Raw genomic sequence first — 26,225 nt, forward strand, 5'->3', positions numbered from 1 at the left:
CATGTGACATTCTGCAGGGTTTTTAAAATATCAGTGATAACAACTTTTTGTGCTGCGTACACACGACCGGACTTTCTGGCAGAAAAGGTCCGACAGAATTATTTCATTGAATATTCGATCATGTGTGGGCTTCATCGGACTTTTCCTTTCGAAAATTCTGACGGACCTAGAAATAGAACATGTTTTAAATCTTTACGACGAAATCAATTCCTATCGGGAAAACCGTTTGTCTGTATGCTATTCCGACGGACCAAAAACGACGCAAGGGCAGCTATTGGCTACTGGCTATTTAGCTTCCTTTTTCTAGCACTGTCATACGTGTTGTACGTCACCATGTTCTAAACGATCGAACTTTGGTGTGATTGTGTGTACGCAAGTCCGTTTCAGCGGAACTCCGTCAGAAAAATCGTCAAAGTTTATTCTGACGGAAAAAAACGGTCGTGTGTACGCGACAATTATTGACAAATAAAGTCATCAGAATAAAAACTAAACAGGAATATGCAACTTTCTTACTAGGGTACTTTGGCTAAGTGGTCTATGATATCCTGATATAAAAGGGAAAAAATCTATCTATCTAATCTATCTAATCGGGACGCCTACTTTTACAACACGCACATGAACTTTAATGACATCCCAGTCTTATGCCCTGTACACACGGTAGGACATTGATCGGACTTGGCTCAAACTTGTCTTGCATACACACGGTCACACAAAGTTGCCGGAAAATCTGATTGTTCTGAACGCAGCGACGTAAAACATGTACGTCGGGACTATAAACGGGGCAGTGGCCAATAGCTTTCGTTTCTTAATTTATTCTGAGCATGCATGGCACTTTGTGCTTCGGATTTGTGTACACATGATCGGAATTTCCGACAACGGATTTTGTTGTCGGAAAATTTTATAGCAAACTCTCAAACCTTGTGTGTCGGAAATGCCTATAGAAAATGTGTGATGGAGCCTACACACGGTCGGAATTTACGACAACAAGGTCCTATCACACATTTTCCTTTGGAAAATCCTATCATGTGTACAGGGCATTAGTCCATAGGGTTCAATATTGAGTTGGCCCACCCTTTGCAGCTATAACAGCTTCAACTCTTCTGGGACGGCTGTCCACAAGGTTTAGAAGTGTGTCAACGGGAATGTTTGACCATTCTTCAAGAAGCGCATTTGTGAAGTCAGGCACTGATGTGGACAGGAAGGCCTGGCTGGCAGTGTCCGCTCTAATTCATCCCAAAGGTGTTCTATTGGGTTGAGGTCAGGACTCTGTGCAGGCCAGTCAAGTTCCTTCACCTCAAACTCGCTCAACTCATTTAATGGAGGGGGGATTATTATGTGGGGTTGTTTTTCGGGGGTTGGGCTTGGCCCCCCAGTTCCAGTGAAGGGAACTCTTAAGGCGTCAGCATACCAAGACATTTTGGACAATTTCATGCTCCCAACTTTGTGGGAACAGTTTGGGGATAGCCCCTTCCTGTTCCAACATGACTGCGCACCAGTGCACAAACAAGGTCCATAAAGACATAAATGAGCGAGTTTGGGGTGGAGGAACTTGACTGGCCTGCACAGAGTCCTGACCTCAACCCGATAGAACACCTTTGGGAGGAATTAGAGTGGAGACTGCAAGCCAGGCCTTTTCATCCAACCTCAGTGCCTGACCTCACAAATGCGCTTGTGGAAGAATGTTCAAACATTCCCACACTCCTAAACCTTTTGGACAGCCTTGCCAGAAGAGTTGAAGCTGATATACCTGTAAAGGGTAGGCCAACTCAATATGGAATCCTACGCACTAAGACTGGGATGCCATTTTGGTAATATAGTGTATATAGCGTGTGTATATACACTACCGTTCAAAAGTTTGGGGTCACATTGAAATGTCCTTATTTTTGAAGGAAAAGCACTGTACTTTTAAATGAAGCTAACTTTAAACTAGTGCTAACTTTAAACAAATATACTCTATACATTGCTAATGTGGTAAATGACTATTCTAACTGCAAATGTCTAGTTTTTGGTGCAATATCTACATAGGTGTATAGAGGCCCATTTCCAGCAACTATCACTCCAGTGTTCTAATGGTACAATGTGTTTGCTCATTGGCTCAGAAGGCTAATTGATGATTAGCAAACCCTTGTGCAATCATGTTCACACATCTAAAAACAGTCTAGCTCCTTCCAGAAGCTACAAAACTGACCTTCCTGTGAGCAGATTGAGTTTCTGGAGCATCACATTTGTGGGGTCAATTAAACGCTCAAAATGGCCAGAAAAAGAAAACTTTCATCTGAAACTCGACAGTCTATTCTTGTTCTTAGAAATGAAGGCTATTCCATGCGAGAAATTGCAAAGAAATTGAAGATTTCCTACAACGGTGTGTACTACTCCCTTCAGAGGACAGCACAAACAGGCTCTAACCAGAGTAGAAAAAGAAGTGGGAGGCCGCGTTGCACAACTAAGCAAGAAGATAAGCACATTAGAGTCTCTAGTTTGAGAAACCGACGCCTCACAGGTCCCCAACTGGCATCTTCATTAAATAGTACCCGCAAAACACCAGTGTCAACATCTACAGTGAAGAGGCAGCTGCGGGATTTTGGGCTTCAGGGCAGAGTGGCAAAGAAAAAGCCATATCTGAGACTGGCCAATAAAAGAAATTCTATTCATTTCACAACGTATGGTGGTGAATAAGTGTGACTTTTCATGGAAAACACAAAATTGTTTGGGTGACCCCAAACTTTTGAACGGTAGTGTGTATATATATATATATATATATATATATATACACACACACACACATATATATTTATATATATATATTTATATAAAATGAAGAAATTCACTGCCACTAATTCCACCGTAGAATCGGTGCCTGTATTCTTAACTCAAAAAAAGACTCTTCTTTTGCTCTCAGCCTCCTATAAAATCTCCTAATTCCTTTTTATTTTGCTGTTGTGCTCTGACTTCCTTTTAGAGGGTGGCTACATTTGTTCTCCGTGGTCCCAATGTATGCAAGAATGTAGCCACTCTCTCCTACTTGCTACCAAGATAGACTAGGAACTATGAGGTTTGTAGTGTGCATAGAGCAATGTACATGACCATATGCACTGCTTGTTCTAAACAAATTGAAGTGAGAGCGAAAAGGAGAGGTTCAGAAACACAGTAAGAATCAGTTTCAAGCGGTAGTAAACTGCATCCTTTTAAAAAACAAAAAACATACAAAACCCTGCAAAGCAATGGCATAATGTGCTATGCATCGCATACTAACACATTATGAAATGTTTACCTTAGAATGAAGCCCTAAAGCGGCGCGCTGTCACCACTGACAGGGCTTCCATCTTCACCCAGTCTTTCTTCTGGGATCACATGCTCTGGCCGTCTGATTGGCCGAGCCGCGATAATGTCACTCCCGCACATGCAGTGTGAAAATCTCCTAAACAGTGCAAGGTTAGGCGATATTCACTGTACCCACGGGTAAGCCTTATTATAAGCCTGTAGGTACAAGTGAACAAAAAGACTTTACTACCACTTTAATGAAAAATAGACTATAGGGTCATTAAGTAGTGGATATGTATGGATTATTTTTGAAGAATAAGGATATTGTTAAGTGGCACTTTAAATGCAAATGTTGCTCCTGTTTGCAGTCTGTTTTTGGGAAGGGCCTTTCTGCATGTTTTATGTGACATTTTAGTTGGTATGTTTGCAGTCGTAGAAATCTGCATGCAAAGTACATAAAGAATTCAAAGTGTCTTAATTACAAAATGATGTGTGTTCAATAATCGATGTCATGTGTCTTATATAAGTAATGAACAGAATACCAGTGTGACTGCATTTTTTTTTTTTGCGATTAATTCCTTACAATACTGATTTCTGTATGTACATGCACGTATACCATGTCATTGTTTGCTTAGTTTGATTTCCAACACCCTTCATAGAAATGTAGTGAGAGAACAAATGTAGATAATTTAGCACAGAGTAAACAAAGTACCTTGAAGTCTGCAAAACACACATTATCAGATGTATGTGAAGGAAAGGCTAAGAAATCCTGTAATATCTGATACACAGTGAGTAATGCTGTAGCACACTCCTAGCTGTCAGCCTGGTTATATTGTAGAAATGCATACTACGCACATGAAGCAAAAGTAAATATATTTTGGGTTGAAAGCTTGAATCACATTTATTATTCTTGCATACTTATAGTGTCTCTATAGTTCTACTCTATTATTATGGTTTCTTTTAGGGTCATTTATCCTATCGTATATCAGTTCCAGGAGAGTTTAGCCTTACCCTCAGCGTCCCATTGGCGAGTTCTAGTAGCAGATATTGGCTTGTACCAGTTGCAAGGAAGAGGAGACCAGAATTTTGAGAGGAGACAAAAGTCACAAGAAGGTTGGCATCCACTGTTCTCCCGATGTTAGGGTCTCTCGTGCTGTTCTGTCCTGTAGAGGCGAAGGAAAGTGCAGCAAATTTGTTGTCAACAAACATAGGATATTAAGATGTCTTTAAAGTGTAGTTATGGTCAAAATGTAAAACCATATACCGTATTTATTGCGTATAACTAGCCTATAGCTTAACTGGCGTAATTTTAAGAAGGAAGTTTCAGGAAAAAATGTAATTTTAAATAAAGAACTTTGAAGCAATATAAGAGTCAGTGCCCATTAATACGGCCTGATCAGTGCCCATATGCAGCCTCATAATTGCCCATTAATGCAGCCTGATCAGTGCCCATCTGCAGCCTTGCCATTGCCCATCATTGCAGCCTGATCAGTGGCCATCTGCAGCCTCTCCATTGCCCATCAATGCAGCCTGATTAGTGCCCATCGGCAGCCTCTCCATTGCCCATCAATGGAGGCTGATTAGTGCCCATCTGCAGCCTCTCCATTGCCCATCAATGCAGCCTGATTAGTGCCCATCTACAGCCTCACCAGAGCCCATCTGCAGCCTTGCCATTGCCCAACTGCAGCCTCACCATTGCCAGCTTACACAGAGGGATCTCCTGTTTACTCGGCGCTCAGTCACACACAGTCCTGCCTCCTTGATGGCTCATATGATAGACAAAACACTGATCCAATGCTGGGATGTGTGATGTCTATCCTATGAGCCGTCCAGGAGGCGGGACCGTGTGTGACTGCGAGCACAGAGTACTCAGCTATGTGTAATCCGGTGGTGCTTGCCACTGGCAGGCAGCCAGGTAAATATTGGCGTATAACAAGCACCCATGACATGCCCTCTATTTTCAGGGGGAAACAGTGTGTGTTATACGCTGATAAATACGGTATTCATTTCTGGTACAATATTATTTATTAAGATATGAGAAAGAATACAGCTGTAATACTCCCATGCAGGGGATATGAATAGAAGGCATAACATACAGTAGTACAACTTAAGAATACTCATATAGAATACATTTTAAGGTATAAATTGTCAGACAACAGTTACCCTTCGCCGGGTAACACAACACAGGGTGCCTGAGTCAAAGGGCTCAGGGGCTAGGCTGTGGAGCAATCCACAAAGATTGGGAAAAATTTAATATAAACCAAGCATACAAGAACGAAAAAGGGGGGGGGTGAGGAAAAAAATAGGGGGGGGGGGTTGTAAGGGGAAGGGGTCAGGTAGAGGTGGGGGGAGTCACAGAAGAAAAAGAGGGGGGGAGTGAAGAATGGGTAGAAGGTACCCCCAGGCCGGGAGGTGGAAGAGGTCAATTGGGGAGGCCCAGGATGGTCGGGTGCAAAGTTGGCAGAGCATAAGACAACTACGGGGCCCCCACCTTAAGAAATTTAGTGTTGGGGTTGTGGAGGATACTATTCATCTTTTCATTAATCATGAGAGTTGTTAAGATGTTTTTTTAACGGCTTTTTCCAGGCCCTGGCTGTTGCATGTTTAGCAGCAATAAATAAGTGGCTAATTTCTGCTGCTAGGAGAAGAGGCCTGGGGACCCATATATTTATTTCAACATTATATTTCAATTATTTCTAGACAAGTCCAGATAGCAGACAGGCAGAACTCACAACATGAAAGGAAGATTTTCATGAAAGCTTATATTTGATCGTCATGACTAACTAATGTTTGTATTCTTATTACAATGCTGATGTTATAAAAGAAAAGCGTATGCTGTGATTCATAAATCTCCTTTAATTCTCAGAAATTTACCAGGATCAACATATACATGCTTCTGAGCTTAAAGCTAAGCTTCAAGCAAGAAACAAACTTCCTCCCCTTCCCTCTTACACAATTACAGATATTTTTTTTATTAAAAGAAAAAGTAAATACCTTTTAATTTCGTTAATATATTTCTTTATTCCTTGTCTAAGTGTGGATAACTTAGGCTGGGCACCTGCTGCCTCCTGCAATGTCTGTATCACACATCCCAGGAGGCAGTGTTTCAAGGTTTCAGCATGAGATCTTGCCCATGTGCAAACATACAGTACAACGAGTCTCTGCCAGGTGCCACATACCTGGTAGAGACAAGCGGCAAATCTATGCCTTTGCAGACATGTTACAGGTCTTAGCCAGATATATGGGACCTGGCAGAGCCCTGTGGCATGTCTGCTAATGCACAGGATCTCATTTCAAGATGGCAGGGTGGCAGCGGAATGGAATTAGGGGAACTTCGGCTGAAAGAAAGACAACAGCAGACTCCATGACTAGTAAATATTTAAATAATAAGAAAAAGATCCACATCGTAACTGCTGTCATGCCTTTATATTATTGTTTAATTAACCTTTAATACAGTTTACAATGCTGTTATCACTCCTTCACAACAACTTTGCCCTCTCGGGGTCTAGCAAAATTTGGTCTCTTCAATCAGAAAATAATCTTTTACATCTGTTCTTACCTTACTGCTGAAACTAATAAAATATTAATCTATGTCCTGGTCATGCTCATACTTATTTTCTTTACCAGTCGCTTAATTAACTCGTCTACTCGCAATTTCTGCTCTGGCTCCTTCAAGGACTAAATTCTATCTCGTAGACCTTTCTTGCACTGGCTAGCTGTCAAACATTTGCCCCTGTATATACTCTAATGCATGTGCTCAGATCTGATATCTGACATCATCCCTGACCTGTCCATCACCTCACACTCTAGTATTTGGCACCTTTGGGGGACAACCTGCCTAATCTAGAATGTTTTCCCAGCTATCAGCCAATCACTGCCTTAAAAACACATCTTTGTGAAGGTCTGTTACCTTTGTCACTTTTGCACTCTCTTCAGTTGTGTGCAATTCTCCTTCAACACTTCATTGACCTCCCCATGCTAAATGTTGACATATCATCACACTCTTACTGCTTACCCTTGACCTATGAGTCTTTGTTTCCTTTCCCTACTCTACAGAATCCATTAGTGATACCTGCTTCCCCAGTCTTTCCTAGGCTCTTTAACTATGCACTTAGATTTATATGTGCCTCTTGGAAAGTCTATTCTCAGGTAATGAGTACATTTAAACTTCTAATATATACTGGGTTATATATGGCTAGTCCTCCCTTCCTTAGGATTTCTATACGCTGTTGGCTGTTGCAGAACATGAGGGTCATATAAACAATATTTTATGTGACCATCTCATATAATAAACAAAATAAACTGAAAATATTTTATATTCTTCTTATTATATCCTCCTAACCTTTATTGTATACGGTATATTTACAGTTCCTTCTGTCATCTAAATATCACAAGGCTGGTCTGGATGTTTTCCTCTGCAATTACTCATTCTAATTGGTTTTTAGAATCAATAAACCATTTCCTATTCAAAATGCCTGTTTTTGGCCTCAGGATGATACTTTATTTCACTTTCTCTTTAGTAAATGGCCAAAAATACTTGTGGGAACTGCAGTGGTGGATCATTAAAACATCAGTGTAGTTTTGTGCAGCAATCTTACACTTAGATTACCCTTGATGGGCAGATATTTTTCTGAAAATGATGAGCAAAAAGATATCTGGTTGTCTTTAAATTAATTCATGGAGAGCTGGGAATCACTTTGATTTTTGCCTAATTGGGACTACAGTACACATTGGCCTTCCTTCTGTATTTGTCCTGGTGACCACTGTTTGGAAAATTCAAAGTTATACAGTTGTCACCATAAAAAGAGGTATTACCATCCAGTGAGGACACCAGTTTTAAGAGTTCTCTGCTTACTTCAGGTTGTATCTCTATAATAGGAAGTGACAATTTTTTAACCTTTCCCCACTGCATCCAAAGCTTAAAAACAAATCATTTTAGCTGAAATTTTACTTTAAGTCAATGACACGGTCGGATTTTCTGACGGAAAATGTGTGATAGGACCTTGTTGTCGGAAATTCCGACCGTGTGTGGTCTCCATCACACATTTTCCATCGGATTTTCTGACACACAAAGTTTGAGAGCAGGCTATAAAATTTTCCGACAACAAAATCCGTTGTCGGAATTTCCGATCGTGTGTACACAAATCCGACGCACAAAGTGCCACGCATGCTCAGAATAAATAAAGAGATGAAAGCTATTGGCCACTGCCCCGTTTATAGTCCCGACATATGTGTTTTACGTCACCGCGTTCAGAACGATCGGATTTTCCGACAACTTTGTGTGACCGTGTGTATGCAAGACAAGTTTGAGCCAACATCCGTCGGAAAAAATCCTAGGATTTTGTTGTCGGAATGTCCAAACAATGTCCGACCGTGTGTACGGGGCATTACAGTTTCCAGTTGACTGTGCTTTATAAGTTTAGTTTCTCCTAAAAATTGAACCATTTTGCTTAGCAATATGAACAGCAATTATAGTAATGTTTTTAAATATCTTAGAGAATTGTTGCTCTACACTAAGGTTTAATAATAATAATAATAATATAAAATTATAGGGTAGTAGAAGCATGTATATTTAGTAGTGTATTGTAGGCAGCTGCCATTTTTCTTGTTAGCTTTGCAAACACTGACCAGAATAGAAATGTTACTACTAAATAAATAATGTAAACCAAGTCTTGCTTTCAGGCTGAAAGGTCTAGACAGCAGGGCTGAAGAGGAAGGCCACGAGAGTCACATGCAGACCTTGAACTGTCAGTTGGTCATCGCAAGTAAATCATCTGCTTTTGGTAAAGGTAAAATTATATTCATATTTTCATCAGTATAGCTCACATCTATCTACAATTTACCTGTGCTATACATCTTTCATATCTGACCATGTTTTATAATTTCATTGTAAATCTCAGTGGACATATTTGTGTTCATATAAGAGGAGTCTTTAAAACGAAACTCCAGTCCAAACCTTTTTTTTAAATACAGTGGAAAAGGGTTACAACTTTTGTCATGTTTAATTGCTTTGTATTCTGACTGAGAAGATTTTATTGCTCAGATTTTAAATGCCATCTGTGTACCCATAGAGAAAAGTTTTTTCTCTACCTGTTGTGTCTGACTCCATACATTTGGAGGAAATCTCCATATCAAGTACACGGACAGCAATAAAATTCTGACAAAGGCTGTAAGCCTAAAAAAAATGTGTTTTTATCCTTTATACTTGTTTAGGGGTTTATTACCCTTGTCTCCTGTTCCAACCTCTTTTACGAAGACTAGAAGTAAAGGCAAATCTCCCTTATGCGGATACAGACAGGAATGCAAGCCTAAGAGAGGTTCTAAACCAGGAGTCTCAAACTGGCGGCCCTCCAGCTGTTGAGAAACTACAAGTCCCATGAGGCCTTGCAAGGCTGAAAGTTACGAGCATGACTCCTTCAGGCAAAGGCATGATGGGACTTGTAGTTCCGCAGCAGCTGGAGGGCCTCCAGTTTGAGACCCCTCTAAACCTTCCTCACTCACAGGCAAATGTGTTTCATTACTTCATTTAACCATACTGGGGGGGATTTTTGTTAACATCGGATTTTGTCTGACACATGTCAAATAGGAAATAGGAATAAGTTCCAAAATGTAAACACCCATTAAAACCGTTTGGAGGTTCTAACCCCCCAAATGTTTTAGCTGGAGTAGGGCTTTAATAAAAATTAAAAAATAAACAACAGAGATGGTAACAGACATGGGGTGAATTTCACAGGACATGGCCAATTTTGGTGATCTAGCATCTACGGGCACCATCAGACTAAGGCAGACAATGCTGGCACAGGAGAATTACGAACCTTTGTTGGAATGTTTTTTATTGTTTCCTCCAAGATGAGGTGGTACCCAAAGGTGTCTGCCAGTCACTTTCAATCCTATATCTATTGCATAAAAATGTATTTTAGCGTCAGGACAAATAATGATAGATAGCAAGGATAACTTGTCACAAATTTGTCGCAGTGTTGAATTGTAAGTCTGTTAACTTGCTCCACATTTTTCACTGGCAAGTTGTACACTTGCAGAGCACTTGAAGCACAAGTTCTAGTTGATACTTTCCAGTTTGTAACAAATTTGCGTGGCAAGTCTCTAGCAAGAGCAAAGTTGCAGTGGTCAGTCTACAGCAGGGGTAGGCAACCTTTTGAGCACAGTGTGTTGAAAAATGTTTTCAAAGAAATTGAGTGTGCCGATTTTATAACAAAAAAATTTCAACTTCACACTCTCAATCATGAAAATATTTTTTTATAAAATGAATGCTATAAACTACTTTAGTAGTGAGAGATTAACATCCTGCACTCTCAGATCATTCCCAATTCCTGCAACTCCACACTTCAGATTAATTCACCTTCACACCTCAGATCACTGCCCCCCCTTCTCATCTGCCCCACCACTATACATCTGTACATCTGGGGATTTGTGTCCCATAGGAAGTCATGAGATTGTGACGAAACCGGAAGGAGGAGCTTGATCGGCTGATGTGAAAGGAATCAGGAAGTGCTCTGGAGCACAGGCTTAGGACGGGGTGAATGCTGCTGACCGGGGCTGCAGATCCGGTTTCAGGTGACACTATCACCCCATCACACATGAGTTTACTAAGGCATGTTTTTTTATCATGAAATGCGAGTGTAATTCTGGTGGAGTTTAAGTTGTAATAAATCTTTTTAAACATGATATTACACTATTGCAAGCCTCTGTTGTTTTTACATGTGACATATATGAGAGGAGGTTGCTGGTAACCAGGAGGATGATCCGCATTTTAAGCTAGTTACCACAGGAAGAAGGAATCACAGGAGGACCTCCTGCTCTTCTGTTCCACTTCTGAACCCCTCCTGCTCATTTTCCCCACCGCTGTACCCTCTTCTCATCTATGATATGCTTGATATGCAGAGTGGTGAAAGGAAGCAGAGATGAGACACATCTATCTGTCCTGGCACACTCATTCTGCTGATCCACCTCTTGCATCCAGCCCACGTGGTTGTATGTGATGTATGTGATGTCACATATCAGCATATGGAATGGATGCACAATGATGAGCTCAAGTCAGGGGTATTTTCTGAAAGCAGTGGGACTGTGTGCAGGATCATAGGTTGGGCCCCTACAGCTGAGAAAAAGTGGTTGGGTGTGATTTTCATTGCACTGAATACTGGCTGGTGCTTAAAGGGACACAGAGTGCCGGGGTTCAGTAGTAAGAAATGCAAGTGTTCAGGAATAATTTCAACAAAGTTCCCATAAGCTCAACAGTAATTCCACAAACTGTCACCTGATTGTGGTTTTCTTAATCACAGTGAAATCCTTCTTTCTGAGATTGGTAGTGCCAACCAAGCGAGTCATCTTCCTCCAGATGGTGGGCGTGGCTAGCAAGACTGTGATTGGCTCTAGCAGTAGCCAAGACAGTCCTCCACCTCCTGGAAACAGGGACCCCCCCCCCCCCCCAGAAGAACTGCACCCAATCTCTTTCCCATCACAAACGCAGCTACAGCAACGTTAGTGATCCAAACAATGTTTTCCATCCTTTACAATGTGTGGGGCACAGTGCCTGCCCCTCAGTGCAGGTGTGGCGTGGGGAATTCTGAAATTGGAATGCATTAGTGTCTCACTGACACTTCCCTCCTGCTCTGCTGATGGGGAGGGAGTCGAGTGCCGACAAAAGAGGCTTCGCGTGCCGCTTGCGGCACCAGTGCCGGTGGTTGACTACCCCTGGTCTACAGAAAGAGCTCTGCAAGTCTACAGCATGAAAATTCAGCCACAGTGACCCCTGTGGTGGAATGACTATTGCACAACATAACTGAACCAGAACTTTCAGCCGACTTGCAGAATGTTTGCAAAGAAAGTTGATCTGGAGTCATGCAATGCAGACTTGCTGCAATTGTGCATTAAACCTGTGAAACCGCAAGTCTAGCAATCACTTAGCAGGTCATTTTCAAACTTGCAGCACACTTGCTTGCTATCTGGGACCTTTATGAACCAATTGAGTTTCTGTAATTTTTTCCAACACATTAGAACAGGAATGCTAATTCTGGTTATTTAGTTTAGCATCCTTTTATATAGTTTTATATAGTTTTCAAAATAATTCAAAGGCCTCTGGTAAGCCTATATGAATAATGCGAGAGTATTATTAAAGCCAGTAAAGTGAAAAGTACAAATCTGCTGGCAACTACCCATTTTAAGACATATGTTTATACATCTTAACTTGAATTATTTGTTTAATATATTTTTTTCTGTCGAATATATGTGGCATTAATAAAAATACATTTTATAAACAATGGGGGGTATATATATATAAGGCATTGTGTTTCCATTCCACTGAACAACACAATTCTATTCTCTTTTCAAGGCAGAAAGTGATCACATATGTAAAGTGGAATGACTATTCTATTTATAAAGGATGGTGTATTCTGTAAATGAGACTGAAAATTCTGTTAAGCCACTTTGGTATAATACCTTTCCCTGAATTTGATCTTAAAAATGTATTTCAGACATTCAGCTGACATTCTTTCATGTTGCAAATTATATAATTAAAGGAGATGTCCTCGTTCAGACTATCATTCTTTGCTGTCTGGAAGATGTTGCCATAAGGATTTTTTAAATTAACTTTATCACTTTGCATTAGTTTCGCTGGCACATTAATTGAAATTGCTACTCCGTCTGCATAAATTTAACCCTTCTTCACAAAAAAGATGGAAAAATTGCAGAAATGCTAACCCCTGAAAATGTCTGTGGCAAGTATTTTTCATTTGTTACTTATTCTAGTCGAGTACATATTTTACATATGAGTGCATTTGCTAAAACAGTAATAAGTCAACACTCAAGGAAATTTTAAAATCCGTTTATTTCTGAGCCCCACTGGGAACTTTTGTACACTAGAGTGCATCACTTGGCCAAAGTCAGTTATTTTTTTAATCTACAGCAACAAAAACATTTTTGACATTTAACATTTAGGGAACCTGTGGGTGTTTTAACAGAAATATGTGTCATTGTGCACTTATTGAACAGAAATCTAAAATCAAATAATAGTTACCTTTAACCAATATTAAATCCATAAGCCAGAAAATGTAGCTAAAGAACAAGTATTGCAAGGGCTATAATTTTTCTGGTTGGAACACCAGTTACACTTTCTTTAAAGTTTTGGATAACATGTTAAAAGGTTACAACTTAGGTCAGTGTTGCTTGTGTCTATGTTTGGGAGGTTTACACAAACTGCCTCTTCTAGTGACAGCTGTCACCTAAACAGAAAGTGAAGGGGGATCTAAAATGTGACAACTGTCACTGAAATAGAGAATAAAGGGAAATTTCCCAGTAGGTACACCTGTTTGGAAGACTAATCACAAAGGTGGAATTTCCCTTTTGTTCCAGTTGAGACAGAAAGGGAGGAAACATCTTCCCAGCAGTAATAACTACCTGACGGAGATTATAACCTTTCTCCTCTCTAGCTAAAATAACAGAAATAAAGTTTTGGCTGCATTTCCACGTGCACTGTCTTCTACTTCCATTTAGAAGACATTAATGGCAGGCATAAACCTGAAAGTCTAATGTTAAAGCGGGGGTCCACCTATCTATCGTTTTTTTTTTTTTGAGTTCATTCACAAACTTTTCTTCTCAGCATTACATACTCACATATTGTGTGTAATATGTCCGCCTGTGTCAGATTTCGTCGGAAAGAATAACTTATATTATTGACTGCAGGCGGTTTCCATCTTCATTGTGGGCATTTGAAGCCCACAAGCATTTATTTCCTGGATGTGGTGAATGCTGTGCTCCCAGCATTCACCGCTCGTTCCTGCACATGCTCAGTGGCATCCTGGGAAGCCTGAGATTAGCTCCCAGGAGTCTGGGAGAGGCTAGAAACACGCCTACTCCTAGGAGAACCAGGAAGTGCAAAGAAGAATAGAAAAATAAAAGGTAATTACGGTGATTTATATTTTTTTAAACGGCATGTCAGCATCTAGGCAAGGAAGAGAATACATACAGATATTGTTAAAAATTTGGATGGAACCCCGCTTTAACTGTTTTTTCCCTATTTTCTGTGTATTGGGTGGAGATTTTCAGGGCCATAGAATTAAATGATGGCGTAATCTGTGCTAATATTGTGTGAGAATTAGAAGTAAAGTTTGTTGCATGGGAAGCACAGAAGTGCTGAGCAACCTGAAGCAAATGGCTTGATTTATTGATGTGTTATCAGAGATAGAGTCAAGTGGAGTGAGCCTCCACTTGGAGTGATGTCTCTCTCTGTGCAGGGAAATGTGGAGCGGTGTCTCTCTCTGTGCAGGGAAATGTGGAGCGATGTCTCTCTGTGCAGGGAAATGTGGAGCGATGTCTCTCTGTGCAGGGAAATGTGGAGCGATGTCTCTCTCTGTGCAGGGAAATGTGGAGCGATGTCTCTCTCTGTGCAGGGAAATGTGGAGCGATGTCTCTCTCTGTGCAGGGAAATGTGGAGCGGTGTCTCTCTCTGTGCAGGGAAATGTGGAGCGATGTCTCTCTCTGTGCAGGGAAATGTGGAGCGATGTCTCTCTGTGCAGGGAAATGTGGAGCGATGTCTCTCTGTGCAGGGAAATGTGGAGCAGGGTCTGTCTCTCTCTCTCTGTGCAGGGAAATGTGGAGCGGTCCAGCAGCCAGACCCTTGGCCCCAGCAACCAGACCCTTAACCCCAGCACCCAGACCCTTGACCCCAACAGCCAGACCCTTGGCTCCAGCAACCAGACCCTTGGCTCCAGCAACCAGACCCTTGGCCCCAGAAGCCAGACCACAAGACCAACAGCCCAGCTCCAGCAGCCAGGACCAGCAGCCCAGCCCCAGCAGCCAGACCCCAGGACCAGCAGCCCAGCTCCAGCAGCCAGACCTCAGGCTCCAGCAGCTGTGTGATCAGGCTGTATTTCATGGGCGCTGGTAAGGCTGCATTTCATGGGCACTGGTATAGCCGCATTTAAATGGCACTGATCAGGCTGCATTTAATTGGCACGGCGCGAAGCATCACTTCCCTGAAATTAGTATGAAACCTCCCTGAAATTGGTTTGAAACCTCCCTGAAATTGGTTTGAAACCTCCCTGAAATGAGTTTTTGCAGGTTGGGATGTCTGTCCCCGGAAAAACCTCAAGGCACCCTGTTCGAAAAAGGCTGCTCTACACTATGCCTTTATTTTTTAAAAGGCCAATCATACATGTTTTCTATATAGCACTGCAGAGAACATTCCATCCATACAGGACAATCAAATATTTAATATTTAACATTTAATATTTTCCCTCTCCACTCCACATAACACTTGCACTTGCACTGGAAATTTTGACTGCTCCAGGAAGAGTCAATTGCTAGCATAGCCACCTTCCTCCTTGCATGTCATAGCCCTCTCCTCTTCTTGGAGTGTCTAATTACTGTCTATGGTCACCCAGCATCTCCACTGCTGCTCTCACCTCCCTATATAACCTTTTATGTAGCTGCCAGAGGAGGAGCCTGGGGTAATATTATAGAGCAGGGGTCTCAAAGTATCGGCCCACTGGCCATTTACGGCCAGCGGACTGGTTACAAATGGCCCGCAGGCAGGGCCGTTCCTGGGCGGGTGTGCGGAGTGCACTGCGCAGCGGCTGGGAGCTTTCTCTCTCTCTGTCTCTCCTGTGTCCTCTCCCCTGCATGCTTCTGCAGCCCAGGTCGCACAGCAAAGAAAACAGACACAGCACAGGAGAGCAGAGAGAGCAGAGCGGAGGGAGGATCCATCCATCGCCCCGCCCATCTAGGCTCTGATGATTGTTCAGAGCTGTGCTCCCTCGGAGGCTGTGCCCAGATCCAGGGTCCAGCTGCCACCTTAGGGTGGAAGATTATGGCGTTCTCGGGGTGCCCTGCCACTAGGCCTGTGTTGAGCCAGGAGGCAGAAGATCAGGCCACCAGCTGACTGCCAGGAGGAGAGGTAAGTGAGCCATCACACTGAGGCTGAGCAAAGTCCTTAGTGAGGTGACTGGGGTTGAAATTTGTAAACAGGGGGTATTTGTCAAGTGTTGGAGGGGTATTTGTGAAGTGTGAGGGGGAGAGTTATTTGTGGAGTGTAGGGGGTAGTGCTGGGGGTTAATAGTGCGTCTGCTGACACCAGTGCTGGGGGTTAATAGTGCGTCCGCTGACACCAAAGCTGGGGGTAGTAGTGCATCTGCTGACACCAGTGCTGGGGGTTAATAGTGCGTCTAGTGACACCAATGCTGGGGGTTAATAGTGCGTCCGCTAACACCAGTGCTGGGGGTTAATAGTGCGTCCACTGACCAATGCTGGGGTTAAAAGTGCGTCCGCTGACACCAGTGCTGGGGGTTAATAGTGCGTCCGCTGACACCTATGCTGGGGGTTAATAGTGCATCCGCTGACACCAATGCTGGGGGTTAATAGTGCACCGCTGACACCAATGCTGGGGGTTAATAGTGCGTCTGCTGACACCAAAGCTGGGGGTTAATAGTGCGTCTACTGACACCAGTGCTGGGGGCTAATAGTGCGTCCGCTGAAACCAAAGCTGGGGGTTAATAGTGCGTCCGCTGACACCAATGCTGGGGGTTAATAGTGGGTCCGCTGACACCAATGCTGGGGGTTAATAGTGCATCCGCTAACACCAGTGCTGGGGGTTAATAGTGCATCTACTGACACCAGTGCTGGGGGTTAATAGTGCGTCCGCAAACACCAGTGCTGGGGGTTAATAGTGCGTCTACTGACACCAATGCTGGGGGTTAATAGTGCGTCCGCTGACACCAGTGCTGGGGGTTAATAGTGCGTCCGTTGATACAAGTGCTGGGGGTTAATAATGTGTCCGCTGACACCAGTGCTGGGGGTTAATGCTGACACCAGTGCTGGGGTAATAATGCGCCCCCTGACACCAGTGCTGTTTTTGAAGTTTGAAAGTTTGCATGCGGCCCCCATGGGATATTAAAACTTGTCTTGTGGCCCTCAGGTAATTTTAGCTTGAGACCCCTGCTATAGAGTGTCAGTGACAGCTCTGAGTCTGTTGGGGCTGCTGCCATCCAAGATGGTGGCGCCAGCAGCAGTCTCAGGGCTTTTGGATGTCCATACAAGAGAGGCTTTTACAATGAGTTATAATGCATTAAATACATTGAATGCACATATAATCTTATACATGTATTTTTTAATGAATGGGCTAGCACTGGGATCTCTTTAAAAACATGGTATGAATGTGGTAAGACAATATCACTGTTTTATAAGTAGGTACTTTATTGTTGGTCAATCAAATGAAGCCAGCTTAAAGTGGTTGTAAAGGCTAAAGGTTTTTACTTTAATGCATTCTCTGCATTAAAAAAACCTTCTATTGTCAGCTCCCCCCTGCCTCCCAAATACTTACCTGAGCCTGATCTTGATCCAGCACTGTGCATGAGAGCAGCGGCACTGCTCTCTCTCTCATAGTTACATAGTAGGTGAGGTCGAAAAAAGACACATGTCCATCAAGTCCAACCTATGTGTGTGATTATATGTTAGTGTTACATTGTATATCCCTGTATGTTGTGGTCGTTCAGGTGCTTACCTTATCTAATAGTTTCTTGAAACTATTGATGCCCCCCCCTCCCCGCTGAGACCACCGCCTGTGGAAGGGAATTCCACATCCTTGCCGCTCTTATGCTATGTACACATGATAGGATTTTCTGACAACAAAACCGTGGATTTATTTCCGACGGATGTTGGCTGAAACTTGTCTTGCATACACACAATCGCACAAATGTTGTTGGAAATTCCAAAAAATTCCAAACGTCAAGAACGCGGTGACGTACGATGAGCCGAGAAAAATTAAGTTCAATAGCCACTGCGGCTCTTCTGCTTGATTCCGAGCATACGTGGAATTTTGTGCGTCGGAATTGTGTACACACGATCAAAAATTTTGTTGTCGGAAAATTTGAGAACCAGCTCTCAAATTTTTGTTGTCGGAAATTCCGACAACAAATGTCCGATGGAAAGAAAACCGAGTGGTTAACGCTGTGCTTGAAAATAATATATATGTAAAATGCAAAGTGAATAGATAAAAAGTCTTAAATACTAAACTCAAATCAGTGAAAAACATGGGGTGGGTGTAAATGTAAATGTGTAAACCCAAAAATGAAAAAAAAAAAAATTGAATCAAATATTATTTCAAATATTCAGTAATGGTGAAAAATTATGTGAGTGGAAAACTAAGGCAGAGTCCCTATAGCTCAAAACAGGGAAACTGAGAAAAGCAATCTGATGAATCAAATCATGTGAAAAATGACATGAGTAAAAAAATATAGCAATAATGAATCATATAAACCACAAATGTAAACAATAAGATGTCATAAACTGAATATTACTGAATATTTGAAATAATATTTGTTTTAGGATTGCTTTTGTCAGTTTCCCTGTTTTGAGCTATAGGGACTCTGCCTTAGCTTTCCAAATGTCGGATGGAGCCTACACACGGTTGGAATTTCCAACAACAAGCTCACATCGAACATTTGTTATTGGAAATTCCGATCGTCTGTATGCGACATTACAGTAAAGAACCCTCTACGTAGTTTAAGGTTAAACCTCTTTTCTTCTAATTTTAATGAGTGGCCACGAGTCTTGTTAAACTCCCTTCCGCAAGACAGTTATCCCTATTGTGGGGTCACCAGTATGGTATTTGTAGGACACAATGGCTCTCTTCCACCTCACTGGAGTGAGAGCCATTGGCTCCTGCTGCTGTCAATCAAATACAGTGAGGAGGGAGCAGGGGGCTGGACTGAACTGTACTATGTGTGTAATTGGACACACAGAGTGTGGCTTGTGAATCAGTCCGCAGATATCCCATGATAGGAAGCGGCTTCCTCTGGTGGCACATGGAGAAGAGGAGGTGCCCAAAGTGCCATAGGGGGACCCAAGAAGAGGAGAATCGGGGCTGCTCTGTGCAAAGTCATTGCACAGAACAGGTAAGTATAACATTTGTTTTTTTAATTAACTTTGCAATCACTTTAAAGCGGGGTCCACCTATCTATCGTTTTTTTTTTTTTTTTAGTTCATTCACAAACTTTTCTTCTCAGCATTACATACTCACATATTGTATGTAATATGTCCGCCTGTGTCAGATTTCGTCGGAAAGAATAACTTATATTATTCACTGCAGCCGGTTTCCATCTTCATTGTGGGCATTTGAAGCCCACAAGCATTTATTTCCTGGATGTGGTGAATGCTGTGCTCCCAGCATTCACCGCTCGTTCCCGCACATGCTCAGTGGCATCCTGGGAAGCCTGACACTAGCTCCCAGGAGTCTTGGAGAGGCTAGAAACACGCCTACTCCCACGGGAGGAGAACCAGGAAGTGCAAAGAAGAATAGAAAAATAAAAGGTAATTACGGCGATTTAAATTTTTTTAAACGGCATGTCAGCATCTAGGCTAGGAAGAGAATACATACAGATATTGTTCAAAATTTGGGTGGAACCCCGCTTTAAGAGTATTTTGATTTTTAATTTTGCCCAGGTTTGTGTCAGCCTTTGTCATATTCTGGTGTGAATATACATTTTTCCCCCAACTCTCACTAAAAGCGGAATATTATATTCCCTGTGTGGCAACTATGTGAAAATCCTATTCTGATTTGTGAATATAGCGTGGCAGTTTTTCTAGAAGGAGGGGTGTTGATGTGCACGTGTGGTGAATAAGTGTGTGCTATCCTACATAACATGCTTATAATAGTGAATGTGTTTTGTGACTCATTTGCTGCAACACAGAAGTTCATTCAGTACTGTAGGAAAATATTATTTCAGCTTTTCCTGCCGTTAAACTCTTGGGGGTGCTGTACACTGGGGGTCACACACTTAACTGACAAACACATTGATATAAACAAGTAAACGGAATGAAACGGACGTCGTTGGATAAACAGTTCCTCAGTAATTCAGTCATTTATACTGGCCAGTATTTAAACACAGAGGAGCTATAGCAGAGAGCAGATCCTGTGAACCGTTAGAGGGTGGCATGTGCCTTGTGATTAGCAGAATGTGCCGTATACAGTGCAGCAGTGTGACTAATAAGGAGAGCCGTTAATACAGGAAAGGCCTTTCTTTCTATAGTGCATGTGTAAAGCTGCAGCTTGTAAAGTAAAGGGTGCTATGAAGGGCTGGGCCGTACAGCGTTACTATATTTGGAGGTATAATAGGCAGTGTGCTGATGCCAATGTTGATGATTCAGTGTCCGGGAGGATAAGCGACAGTGGGGAAACCACATCAAGACCAGGAACCTGCAGTTTTACCCAATTATAAGCTAGCTTAAAGACCTGCAGAACATTGCTCTATTAACACTTTCCTGGACAGGATTCCGCATTATTGGTGGTGTTGTTTTTTCTCTCTGCCCCCAAAAAATAGGCTTTATCCATTCGATACATCTTATGGCAGATATCTGAAGCTTCTTCCAATAATGTAACATTGGCGGAAGCAGAAATGAGACTTGGCTAGGTAATGCTTAAAGTTAACCTGTCACACATTGTAAAGGTTTAGGCCAGGGATATGCAATTAGCGGACCTCTAGCTGTTGCAGAACTACAAGTCCATGAGGCTTAGCAAGAATCTGACAGCCAGAAGCATGACACCCAAAGGCAGAGGCATGATGGGACTTGTAGTTTTGCAATAGCTGGAGGTCCGCCAATTGCATAGCCCTGCTTTAGGCACTCAGACGTTTACAGGCTCCTGAGCCATGTTTGCATTCAGGGAACTACGTCAGTTCCTTGTGAATGCCATCGGCATTTACAAGCAGTTGTCCCTAGACAACCATTCACTTCTACTGGCAGCTGTACATGGCATTACGGCTCCCAGGTGCAGGAAAACACCAGATATTTCAGGCTTTAGGACCCTGGAGAGTGAAAAAAATCAGGGGCATGAGGCCTTAAGGGTATGCCTAAGGCTTCATTTAGATGCGTGGTTGAAGGGTGGCAAAAATACATGTTTGATCCATGATTTTGTCACCCACCAACCATTTGACCTTTGGAAGATCTATCCCCCTCCATGACCAGGCCATTTTTTGCGATATGGCAATGCGTTACTATAACGGACAATTTCGCTGTCATGCATTGCTGTACCCAAGAAAAATGTATGTATTCCCCCCCCCCCACAAAAAGAGCTATCTGTTGGTGGTATTTGATCACCATTGTGTTTTTTTATTTTTTGTGCTATAAACAAAAAAGGACCTACAATTTTGAAAAAAAAAAAACAATATTTTTGAATTTCTGCTATAACCCTTTAATGACTAAGCCTATTTCTGACATTTGGTGTTTACAAGTTAAAATCTGTATTTTTTGCTAGAAAATACTTAGAACCCCCAAACTCTATGTATATATTTTTATTAGAGAATCTAGAGAATAAAATGGCAATTGTTTCAATATTTTATGTCACACGGTATTTGTGCAGCGGTCTTTTAAACACAACTTTTTGGGGAAAAAGACACTTTCATGAATTTTAAAAAAATGAAACAGTAAAGTTAGCCAAATTTTTTTGTATGATGTGAAAGATGATGTTACACCGAGTAAATAGATACCAAAAATGTCACGCTTTAAAATTGCGCACACTCGTGGAATGGGGACAAACTACGGTACCTAAAAATCTCCAAAGGTGACATTTAAAAAAAAAAAAAAAAAGGTTACCAGGTTAGAGTTACAGAGGAGGTCTAGTGCTAGAATTATTGCTCTTGCTCCGTCGATGGCGGTGATACCTCACATGTGTGATTTGAACATAGTTTACATATGCGGGCATGACTTCCATATGCAAATTCTTTGCTGAGCGAGCTCGCAGAGACGGGGGCGCTTTAAAAATTATTTTTTTTTTTTTTATTTCATTTATTTTTATTTTTTACATTGTATTTTTTTTTTTTTTTATTTTGATTACTTTTATTGCTGTCACAAGGAATGTAAACATCCCTTGTGACAGTAATAGGTGGTGACAGGTACTCTTTATGGAGGGATTGGTGGTCTAAAAGACCCCAAATCCCTCCTTTGCACTTCAAAGTATTCAGATCGCCGAATATTTTTTAAAAACTGGCGCCTTTGGCAGCCGAGTAAACAGGAAGTGACGTAATTTCCGTGTTTTCAGAGAGAAGACTGGAAGAAAGCCATTTCCGTCTATCTGTAGCCGTCGGAAGTGGCGGATTGAGGATCGGGTCTCCCAGTGGGACGGGAGGCCCAGTAAGAGCTGCGGGAGGGGGGGATGTCCCATCCCGCTCCTCCGGGATAACAACCGAGCGGCTTTTAGCCACATCGGTTGTTATCCCTGGAGAAGGTCGCTTTAAAAAACGGTACTGGGAAGATGCCTGCAGCTGCGGGCATCATCCCAGTATAACCCCCTAAAGCCGAGGCCGCATATCTGCTTACACTTGGCGGCAAGGGGATAAAAATATATCCAAGAAAAAATTAAAAAAATCAAATTTCTTCATAAATGTATTTCAAAATGTATTCTGCTACATATTTTGGTAAAAAAATCCCAATAAGTGTATATTGATTGGTTTGCGCAAAATTTATAGTGTCTACAAACTATGGGATATATACTGGAATTTGTATTTATTTATTATTTTTTTTTACTAGTAATGGCTGCGATCAGCGACTTATAGTGGGACTGCGATATTGCGGCCAACACTCGAACACTAATTGACACTTTTGAAACTAATACAGTGATCAGTGCTAAAAATATGCATATATACAGTATCTCACAAAAGTGAGCACACCCCTCACATTTTTGTAAATATTTTATTATATCTTTTCATGTGACAACACTGAAGAAATGACACTTTGCTACAATGTAAAGTAGTGAGTGTACAGCTTGTATAACAGTGTAAATTTGCTGCTCCCTCAAAATAACTCAACACACAGTCATTCATTTCTAAACTGCTGGCAACAAAAGTGAGTACACCCCTAAGTGAAAATGTCCAAATTGGGCCAAATTAGCCATTTTCCCTCCTCGGTGTCATGTGACTCATTAGTGTTACAAGGTTTCAGGTGTGAATGGGAAGCAGGTGTGTTAAATTTGGTTTATCACTCTCATTCTCTCATACTGGTCACTGAAAGTTCAGCATGGCACCTCATGGCAAAGAACTCTCAGAGGATCTGAAAAAAAGAATTGTTGTTCTACATAAAGATGGCCTGGGCTATAAGAAGATTGCAAAGACCCTTAAACTGAGCTGCAGCATGGTGGCCAAGGCCATATAGCGGTTTAACAGCACAGGTTCCACTCAGAGCAAGCTTCGCCATGGTCAACCAAAGAAGTTGAGTGCACATGCTCAGCATCATATGCAGAGGTTGTCTTTGGGAAATAGACGTATGAGTGCTGCCAGCATTGCTGCAGAGGTTGAAGGGGTGCGGGGTCAGCCTGTCAGTGCTCTGACCATACGCTGCACACTGCATGAAATTGGTCTGCATGGCTGTCGTCTCAGAATGAAGCCTCCCTTAAAGATGATCTACATGAAGCCCGCATACAGTTTGCTAAATATGGACATGGATTACTGGAACCATGTCCTGTGGTCTGATGAGAACAAGATAAACTTATTTGGTTCAGATAGTGTCAAGCGTGTGTGGCGGCAGCCAGGTGAGGACTACAAAGAAGTGTGTCTTGCTCTTGCCTACAGTCAAGCATGGTGGGAGTGTCATGGTCTGGGGCTGCATGAGTGCTGCTGGCAATGGGGGAACTACAGTTCATTGAGCGAACCATGAATGCCAACATGTACTGTGACATACTGAAGCAGAGCACGATCCCCTCCCTTTGGAGACTGGGCCGCAGGGCAGTATTCCAACATGATAACGACCACAAACACACCTCCAAGATGACCGCTGCCTTGCTAAAGAAGCTGAGGGTAAAGGTGATGGACTGGCCAAGCATGTCTCCAGACCTAAACACTTTTGAGCATCTGTGGGGCATCCTCAAATGGAAGGTGGAGGAGCGCAAGGTATCTAACATTCACCAGCTCTGTGATGTCGTCATGGAGGTGTGGAAGAGAACTCCAGTGGCAAACTGTGAAGTTCTGGTGAACTCCATGCCCAGGGTTAAGGCAGTGTTTGGAAAATAATGGTGGCCACACAAAATATTGACACTTTGGACCCAATTTGGACATATTCACTTGGGGTGTACTGAATTTTGTTGCCAGCAGTTTAAACATTAATGGCTGTGTGTTGAGTTATTTTGAGGGGACAGCAAATTTACAGTGTTGTACAAGCTGTACACTCACTACTTTACATTGTAGCAAAGTGTTATTTCTTCAGTGTTATCACATGAAAAGATATAATAAAATATTTATAAAAATGTGAGGGGTGTGCTCACTTTTATGAGCTACTGTATATGTATATATACAGTTGTGTGAAAAAGTAATTCCCCTCTTTCAGATTTTTTTTGGCATATTTGTCACACCTGAATGACTCAGATCATCAAATTTTATTATTACACAAAGATAACCCGAGTAAATACAAAATGTCGTGTTTAAATGATGGTTTCATTTATTAAGGCAAAAAAAGCTGTCCAAACCTGCCTGGCTTTATGTGAAAAAGTAATTGCCCCCTAAACCTAATAACTGGTTGTGCCACCTTTGGCGGCAATAACTGCAATCAAGCATTTGCTATAATTGGCAATGAGTCCTTCACATTGCTGTGGAGCAATTTTGTCCCACTTTTCTTTGCAGAATTGTTTTAATTCAGCCACATTGGAGGGTTTTCCAGCATGAAAGGCCTGTGTAAGGTCATGATACAGCATCTCAATTGGATTTAAGTCCGGGCTTTGACTAAGCCACTCCAAAACCTAAATTTTGCTTTGTTTAAACCATTTGGAGGTGGACTTGCTGTTGTGTTTGGATCATTGTCCTGCTGCATAACCCAAGTGCACTTGAGCTTGAGGTCATAAACTGATGGCCGGTCATTCTCCTTTAGGATTATCTGGTAAAGCTCAGAATTCATGGTTCCATTAATTATGGTAAGTTGTCCAGGTCCCAAAGCAGCCCCAGACCATCACACTACCACCACCATGTCTGACTGTTGGTATGATGTTCTTGTTATGAAATGCTATATTAGTTTTATGCCTGATGTAACGGGATGCACACCTTCCAAAAAGTTAAATTTTTGTCTCATCAGTCCACAGAATATTTGCCTAAAAGTCTTGGGGATAATCAAGATGTTTTTTGGTAAATGTGAGATGAGCCTTTGTGTTCTTTTTGGTCAGCAGTAGCTTTGGCCTTGGAGCTCTCCCATGGATATCATTTTTGCCCAGTCTCTTTCTTATTGTTGAATCATGAACACTGATCTTACCTGAGGCAAGTGAGACCTCCAGTTCTTTAGATTTTGTTCTGGGTTCTTTTATGACCTCCAGGATGAGTCGTCTTCATGCTCTTGGAGTAATTTTTGAAGGCCGCCACTTCTGGGAAGGTTCCCCACTGTTCCAAGTTATCTCCATTTGTGGATAATGGATCTCCCCATGGTTCACTGGAGTTCCAAAGCCTTAGAAATGGCTTTGAAACCCTTCCTAGACCAATACATGTCCATTCTTTTGTTTCTAATGATGATGTGTGGCTTTTTTGTGATCTGTTAGAGTGCTTCACTTTGTCAGACAGCTTCTATTTATGTGATTTCTTGATTCAACAGGTCTGGCAGTAATCAGGCCTGGGTGTGGCAAGTGAAATTTAACTCAGAATTCCAAAAAATTGTGGTTAATCACAGTTCATTCATGATTCAGCATGGGAGGGGGCAATTACTTTTTCACATAGGGCCAGGCAGGTTTGAACAGCTTTTTTCCCTTAATAAATGAAATAATCATTTAAAAACTGCATCTTGGATTTACTCGGGTTATCTTTGTGTAATATTAAAATTTTGAGAAACATGCAAAAAAAAAAAAAAAAAAAAAAAATCAGGAAGGTGCAAACACTTTTTTACACAAATATATATATATATATATATATATATATATATATATATATATATATATATATATATATATATATATATATATATATATATATATATATATATATATATATATATATATA

At 41.7% G+C, this 26,225-nt stretch overlaps 1 protein-coding gene and 1 long non-coding RNA gene across 3 annotated transcripts in view; one reads left to right on the forward strand and one right to left on the reverse strand.

Annotated features, from left to right (window-relative positions):
* Window positions 1–26,225, reverse strand: part of CSPG4 (chondroitin sulfate proteoglycan 4) — a 183,569-nt gene that overhangs the window by 82,796 nt on the left and 74,548 nt on the right. For both annotated transcript variants that reach the window (XM_073619044.1, XM_073619043.1), the window contains exon 2: window positions 4,273–4,424. In XM_073619044.1, coding sequence (XP_073475145.1) covers window positions 4,273–4,424 — 152 coding nt within the window. The remainder of the gene's footprint in view (window positions 1–4,272; window positions 4,425–26,225) is intronic.
* LOC141134467 (uncharacterized) overlaps window positions 8,930–26,225 on the forward strand; it is a 28,864-nt gene continuing 11,568 nt past the window's right edge. Inside the window, exon 1 of the long non-coding RNA XR_012243164.1 lies at window positions 8,930–9,050. This is a non-coding gene — a long non-coding RNA (uncharacterized lncRNA). The remainder of the gene's footprint in view (window positions 9,051–26,225) is intronic.

Source organism: Aquarana catesbeiana, linkage group LG03 (genome assembly GCF_042186555.1).
Source record: "Aquarana catesbeiana isolate 2022-GZ linkage group LG03, ASM4218655v1, whole genome shotgun sequence".
Lineage (NCBI taxonomy): Eukaryota > Metazoa > Chordata > Amphibia > Anura > Ranidae > Aquarana > Aquarana catesbeiana.